Source organism: Nannobrachium achirus, assembly GCF_963921795.1.
Source record: "Nannobrachium achirus genome assembly, chromosome: 13".
Taxonomy (NCBI): Eukaryota; Metazoa; Chordata; class Actinopteri; order Myctophiformes; family Myctophidae; genus Nannobrachium; species Nannobrachium achirus.
This window is the reverse complement of record NC_137833.1, coordinates 43,054,713-43,062,496: the sequence shown is the minus strand read 5'-3', so window position 1 is coordinate 43,062,496 and position 7,784 is coordinate 43,054,713. Positions and strand designations below refer to the sequence as shown.

The 7,784-nt window shown below is 38.3% G+C and overlaps 1 protein-coding gene across 2 annotated transcripts; it reads right to left on the bottom strand.

Moving 5' to 3' along the window:
• Positions 1–2,703: 2,703 nt before the first annotated feature.
• LOC308297623 (urokinase-type plasminogen activator-like) lies at positions 2,704–7,130 on the bottom strand. 2 transcript variants are annotated; one of them, XM_080741132.1, is made up of 11 exons: positions 6,970–7,130; positions 6,130–6,251; positions 5,968–6,007; positions 5,671–5,818; positions 5,478–5,575; positions 5,183–5,233; positions 4,559–4,739; positions 4,175–4,314; positions 3,931–4,071; positions 3,428–3,579; positions 2,704–3,185 (listed from the first exon to the last, which is right to left on the bottom strand). In XM_080741132.1, exons 2-11 carry the CDS (start codon positions 6,184–6,186, stop codon positions 2,991–2,993), a joined length of 1,203 nt encoding a protein of 400 aa, XP_080597258.1. In that variant the 5' UTR covers positions 6,187–6,251; positions 6,970–7,130; the 3' UTR covers positions 2,704–2,990. The 2 variants fall into 2 exon arrangements, with proteins under 2 accessions (XP_080597258.1, XP_080597259.1); XM_080741133.1 differs by having other exon boundaries at positions 6,130–6,240.
• Positions 7,131–7,784: the final 654 nt, after the last annotated feature.

Here is a 7,784-nt window from a genome sequence, read left to right as displayed (position 1 = left end):
TATCTCAATGTATAAAACTACGTGAATCATTTAGCTAAAGATTAGCCTTAAGCATTAAGCTAGCCAGGTTTTGTCAAAATGGTGGCCCTGGGGCAAGATGAACCACATGCCTTGGGGTAAGTTGAACTATGTGAATCACCATTCATGTTTTTTATTAGGTCTTTGCTACTCAGTTTATGCTGAATGATCTTTCATTTTGATGAATACACTAATTTAAGAGATGTTTTTAATATTATATTAATAATTGCAAATATTAAAAGGTTCTGAATAACAAACTCAATTTAATTGGTTTTAATAGTTTTTCTTATGGTTTAAATAACCATAAGAAAGGAAACAAACAAGACTATTTGCAAAAGGGAAATGTGTTATTAAAATATTTCTGATAAGTACATACATTCTTTGTTCAAGTTTAAACTGAACTGAATTTCACGTGGGTCAACTTACCCCTTTACCTGGATCAACTTACCCCTCACCTGGGGCAAGTTGAACCAGATGACCACTTTTTTTAAATATGTCATATTTTTATGGTCCTTTGTCATAGACACTTACTTATAATTTCAAATGATAGCAGTCAGACATCCTGAAATATGTCTAGATGTTTTGAATTTACTGCCATCTCACTTTTTCTTGCTTCCAGGGCAACATAAGCACGAAGTGGTTCATCTCTTACCCCGTTCTCCCCTATACTATACTATAAAACTTGTATAGTATAGTATAATACAAGTATACTGTTCTCTCCAAACCAATTCCCCCCAAAAAAGTTTACAGCATAAATAAATGTTTTCTATAAATATACTGGTAGTAGGTCTATATTGAGACTGAGCTGCTGCCAAATACTGTTACTCAACAGCACCCTCTAGTGTTTTGTAGAGAAAATACTGCTCATCACTGCCAAGTGAATAACAGCAAAATAACCTCTTTATACTGTCTGTATGAAGCTATCTGTCATTTCATATAATATTTTATCTATATCTGTGTTTTTTTTAAATACCATAGTACATAACCTGCTCCAACCCTCCTGAGAATGTAGCCAGCATGGCGTCAGTTCAGCAAAAGCTAGGGTATGGCGAAGATGCTGAGACATTCATGGATTTATATTTAAAATAAACATATTGTTCCTCCTGGACTTGGTCCAGAGGTATGGCAGCTGCATACCCCTGCCATACCCAATTGACGCCCCTGAATGTAGCTATACAGGATCCTTCTCAAAAAATTAGAATATTGTGTAAAAGTAAATTTTCTTCTGTAACACAATATATTTTTTTAAACTTTCATAAAGTTTAGATTCATTGTGCATGCAGTGACATATTCAAACGCTTTTTTTGTTTTAATTTAGATAGATAGATAGATAGATAGATAGATAGATACCTTTATTATCCCAAGGGGGAAATTCAGTTGTCCAGAAGTAGCACAGCAGTATACAGTTATTTACAAAGTTACAGAGACGTAAGAAAAGATAGATAAGAGGGAAAAAAACAAAGACAAGAGCAGTACAGTACCAATAAAGAGAAGGTGCATCAATAGAGGGGGCGAATAATATATAAGTATATATACATAAAGTGTCTTGCAAAAAGAGACCATAGCAGTCAATGCTAGTTAGTGCAAACAAGTATCTCACTGTCATTGTTAAACAAAGCAAAAATACTCAGAAACTTTTTAGAGCACTTTGCGCTTCTGTAGGTAGACAAGCTTTAAGGAAATGATGATTTCCTTTAGCCAGAAGCACTTGGCACCTGCCCACAGAGCCAAAACTACAGTAACTGGTGTAGTGACCATGGTATTACTAGCCTTAACTGACCAGCAAACTGGCCTGACCTGAAACCCACAGAGAATCTGTGTTGTGTTGTCAAGAGGAAGATGACAGACACCAGACTCAACCACACAGATGAGCTTATGGCCTCTATAAAAGCAAACCTGGGCTTCCATAACACCTCAGCAGTACCTCAGGCTGACCACCTTCATGCCACGGCAGCCACGCCCCACTGATGAAGGAATTTGTTCAAAAGCATTCCATACAAAGTACTGAGTGCATAAATTAACATAACCTTTCAGAACTTTTACATTTCTGTATTATAAATCCTTCTTTTGAGTGGCTGTGTGGAATATTCTAATATTTTGAGATATGGATTTTTGATTTTCATGAGCTGTACGACATAAACATCAAAATTAAAACAAAAAAAGCTTTTGAATATTTCACTGCATGCACAATGAATCTAAAATATATCAAAGTTTAAAAAAATCTATTATGTTACAGAAGAAAATGAACTTTTAAACAATATTCTAATTTTTTGAGAAGGATCTGTGTATGTCATTAGTTGCTCTTCAGCTCAAATATGAGAGCACAAATGAGACAAGGACAGGAAGATCATATGTATTTATATTTATTAGCATGAGATTACATAAAAAATATTTAACAGCAGGTCCAGCCTTCTACAACACAAGAAAGGTTTTATAAAATAAAATAATTTATCTGTAAAAAAGGCATAAATATGTGCTATAACTTGTTTTAAAAAGTATTTTTTTCCCAACACTTTTGTTTTGAACAAAAGGATTAACAATTGAAAGGTGCATGAAAGTATTATGTGCATAATATACCGTACCTGTACAGACTGATATATAAAAAATACCTCTGTGAACACTGAAGCCGAAGCGACAATAAGTACAGTATAGTGACTTCTATTTCTATATAGTATTTCCAGTACACTGGAAAATCTATCAAAAATAAATAAATAAAATAAAAATACATTTCCATTTTTACAACAGCAATAGCAGATGAGCAAGCTCACATGTCACAATGTGCCGCATTGTGGGCTATTGTCAATCATTGTTATATAGGGCTTAAGAGTGTCGAAAATTACATTTGAACACTTGAATACTCAGGGTTTCATGTGTACATAATAATGTACATGTGCAATCTTTAAAAAACAAATAGCTGCCAAATTGTCCTCTTTTCACATCACATTCCATACATCGGTATTGTTTTCTGCAGATCATTTTTGGGGGTACATGACCCCAGCTGTGAAGGCTGAGAGCCCAGTGGTCTCAGCGATCCAGTGGTTGTAGTTGGTGACGCGTGTGTAAACGCCTGGTTTGTTCTTCATAGCACACCCCTCACCCCAGCTGATCACCCCGAACAGGAACATACGACCCCCAACATCACACACCAAGGGACCCCCAGAATCACCCTGTGGAGAGAGCAAGGTTAGTACGCTAAAACCAACGAAATTACTAAAACTAAAATTAAAATATAAGTCTGTTAACTGAAATAAATACTACAAATTGGGTGTGCACACATGCAAGCTCGCAGACACACACACACACACACACACACACACACACACACACACACACACACACACACACACACACACACACACACACACACACACACACACACACACACACACACACAATTCATTTCACTCACCTGGCATGCATCAGTGCTCCAGTCAGGACTAGCAGCACAGAACATGTTCTGGGTGACAGTAGTTTTAGGCTCATAGGAGGCTTTACAGTTGCCAAGAGACATCAGAGTCACTTGTGACTGCTTCAAGAACTGTGAGAAGCCTGCAAATGGTCCTGTAGAGATCACACAATCACATTTTTGTGGTTTGACACATAAGTCATCACTAGTATTAGAGCAGTGAACAATGATAATCTCGAGACTATTACATGTTTTACACATCAGGATCTAAACTTCATCAGATTAATTAATTTGTATTTTATTTATGTATTATTGCATGCATGCTCACTTTTTGGTGATCAGATATTATTGCTACTTAATCAAATTACGTATTGGTGAATGCTATAAGGTGTAGGATTGATTACTACAGTATAATGTGTAGCGTACAATATGATCTGGAGGAGAGACACAAAGACAGAAAGTTCTCCATCATGATAGGGGTTCAAAATGTAATGATATATACATACTATTACTCTCCCTGCCGTATCCAGCGATGTTGCACACAGCCCCTGGAGGCAGCATAGTCAAAGGTGGGGGGAGACAAACTGTGCGTGCAGATGGTGTCCGAGACGCACATTCACCATCCTTGCGCTTGATTTTCACCAATGCTGAAAGACAAACAAGTACACAGATTTGAGTCCCATTGTTTTTTTAAAATCAAAACCTACACTACATAATGCCCTTGTATGTAATGTACCGGTATGTGCTCACCTATGTCATTATCGTAGCTCAGATCGTATTGCGGGTGTGGGATGACTTGTTCAATGGCGAAAATCTGCTCCCTGCCAGCGTCAGTAGCGGTGACGGCACTCTTGCCCAGATGTACAGAAAGACGTCGAGTCGAGGTGAGTCTGAGAGACCAAATACATACACATTTATCACGTTACACACAATTACAAAACTCACAACTCAAATATGACATTACAGAATCTGACCAATAGTGGGGGAGACCTACAGTATAAGGTGTGTGTGTGTGTGTGTGTGTGTGTGTGTGTGTGTGTGTGTGTGTGTGTGTGTGTGCGCGTGTGTGCGTGCGTGCATGCGTGTGTGTGTGTGCATGTGCATGTGCGCGTGCACGTATGACTGGACTCTCACCCCTCCTTGAAGCAGTGTGCAGCAGTGAGGACCCAACAAGGCGAGATGAGAGAGCCTGCGCAACCCACAAACTTATCACCCTTAAAGATGGTTGCCGTCCATGGCTGGGACTCTATGGGTGCCACGGATCCACCCACAATCTTGCGCTGTCTCTGTTCTGTCCTCTCTCCGCATGTCAGCTCTATATACAAATGAAAAGTCATTGACAGCAGGTTCAGTCTCATTACAGGCCCTATGGATATGTTTCCAGACACAATGTACACTAGCCCAAATGTCCTATAACGCTGTGATGTTTGGGGGGGGGGGGGGGGGGGGGGGATATTAAGCAGATAAGACTGGCTTTACCGAGAAACAAGGAAACTGGTATAGGCTACTCAACTTGAAAGAGAAGAGAAGAAGAAGGAAGTGACACTATTAACAATGCACAGCAACGGATACAGAGTTTTTGTGCGGTGGGGAGGTGTGAAGTCCATATTTCATGCATATCACACGACAAGTGTGTTTGTTTGTTTGTGTGTGTGTGTGCGTGCGTGCGTGTGTATTTAAAATGACGAACCAGGGTACACCCCTTACAAACACCATTATCATGTAGTATACAGTAGTTTGGAATATAGTTAAACAAACCTGTGTCCACTGAAACAGGGGGCACTGTAGATGTTGCTGTTGTAGTAGTAGCTGTAGGAGATAAATACAAAAATATAAATTTTATGGGTAAAATGTCCAACCGTTTGTATATTATTTTATCCAACGTGTCATGCCTATTTTAGGGCTGTCTTTAGACAAAATCTGCTACAGATCTGCAAGCTCACAGTAGCTTCTCAAAGCAAAGCGTTCTGGGCATGTAAATCATCTATTTCCGTTATTTGTCATACAACAAAGTATATATACTGTAGTAGGTCTTAAGTAATTTAACTCTCACCAGTCTCAGTTTCACATTTAGGAATGTCACAGAACTCTCTCATGATCCTTCCGCCTCTCCGAACGCGACACCAGGGCATCAGGCTCTCGTCTGGATTTCTAACAATCAAAATCAATCATTTACAATCTCAATTTTCATAAATTTCACATTTCAAAGTACCAGGTATGTGAAAGTGAGTGGTTTGTCGTCATACCTGCAGTACTTGTTATGACCAAGTCCCAGTGAGGTCTCATAATCTCCAAACCTGCTCCAAAGTTGACACCTGCCGCCTCTTGCAGATTTAGAAACAAAACCCCTGTAACTTGTTCCATCGCCAGACAGACAAAATTCTGATGATCGCACTAGAAACATATGAGTGGGATGTTTTTAATTTGTTTTATTATAAACATTGTATTGCATAGAGAATATGTCTAGATTGCAAAGCAAATAATTTGATGTCATATGGATTACCCCAAAAAATTAAGACATTCATAATTGAAGAGGGCCTTACCTCTTTGCGTGTTTTGGTATGACCACTTCCTTGTAGAAACCTTAGAGGAACACAAACAAGATGTGTTATTTTTGTCAACATTGTGTTCTCAAGCTCTGAGAGAAGCAGAGGAAGGAAGAAGGAGGAAGCAATTTGTATTCATATCCTTTTATTGGTGCTTACCGCATCAGTACAGAAGAGGATGGCAGCAATAAGCCCGAGAATGACTAACACCTTCATATTCCCTTCGGGTTCCTCTTTTCCTTATAGGGGCTTTTTCTTGCTGCAGACGGTCTGAAAAAAACCTAAAATAGTTTGCAGAAACGAGAAATATGAAATCTGAAAACACCTTATATGGCATTCTCAACATAGACAAACGTGCACTTGCCTCACTACGTCAGGTTTTAAGTTGTATGACCATTTAGAATGCATACGCCGTTGCATGATTTGTACTGAGAATGGGAAACCTAAATAAAAATACTTTTGTGGCTGTTTCCAAACAGTTAGAACTTTGTACTGAGAACAGGAAATTGTCCCATCGAAATTAAAATACTTCTGTGGCTGTTTATACCAGATAATTAGAGCATGGTCATTTTGTACACACTGTACTGTACTTAAACATTCTACAGTCATTATCTGTACAATGATTGTGCTATCAATTATGGTTGTTAAATGCAGCATATACTGTACGTCACTGTATCATGTTTTGGAATGCTGTGTATTACACTTCTTGTTATTTATCTGGATCTTTCATACACTGCAGGCTACATTATCAGCAGAATATTAAGAATTAAAGCAATTAGTTTAGACTTTAACAGCACACTTTTCTGGATACTGGATTTTGATATTCACTTAATACAATCGACATTCACAATCACTCACATTCCTCTGTTGTCATTCACCAAACAGATTTAAAAACCCTGCCTTTTAAATAATCACTATCCATAAATGATACAACTTAAACGGTTTCACCAATCACCACTAAACATGCAACTGAATCCCATAGCACTGCAATCTGCTTACCTTGTTATCACCCAGACCTCTTCTTTGTGATTCTTTCTTCAGAGTAAACTTTTACCGTATATGCTTAATTCTATTACTCTCTGGAACAAGATACGTCTGTGTAATCACCTTAAAGAATTGTGAATTAGGTCCCTCACAAGCAATAAGGAACTCTGTCTTTGTAGCTGTGATTCTCTCTGTTTGGCCGTCCTCTGTTGGTGCTCCTATAAAAGGTGTTGGTGGGAGGAGGGGCTTAAGACAAAACATCAGTCATGATAGATTATTCACCAAATGTTCAGACAGAATATGTCATATCCTCTAATATACCCCCCCCCCCCCCCCCTCCCCCGCTCTACATTACCATATTCAACATTTGGTGGTTGTATTTATTCAGTGGAAAGTTTGATAGAAACTATGCACTCACTCACCTATTCAGGGGTCTTCAACAGGGACCCCTATGGGTTCCTAGGAGTTACAACAGGGGGTCAAAATCTTTTATTTTGTATTTTTAATACTAACCACTTGAACCCCATTATCCCTACTCTGGTGCATGGGGACATTCACCGAAACTAATAAATAGAAGAAGATTTGTTTAGTTACTTGCTCTCTCACTCTTTCGCCTTACAAATACCTCGAATTTGAAGGAGAAAGAAAAAACAACATGACTAATATAAATATGAATAATATACTCTCATTTCGAAATTTTATTTTGAAATATTTACAGTGTTATGATGTTATGACACATCTTAGGGAATATTGGACATTTTTTAGTTTCATTTTCAAACTGATACAATCAGAGTAGCTGAATGGGTAGAGGCAGAGATGCCACCTGTGAA

Bases quoted from the DNA above. Each gene is read 5' to 3' on its own strand.
- LOC308297623 (XM_080741132.1), bottom strand. From the start codon at position 6,186: ATGAAGGTGTTAGTCATTCTCGGGCTTATTGCTGCCATCCTCTTCTGT. The intron at 4,072-4,174 runs GTGAGCACATAC...TTTGTCTTTCAG, and splicing joins GAGCTACGATAATGACATAG to CATTGGTGAAAATCAAGCGC. The intron at 3,580-3,930 runs GTATGTATATAT...TGATCTCTACAG, and splicing joins ATACGGCAGGGAGAGTAATA to GACCATTTGCAGGCTTCTCA.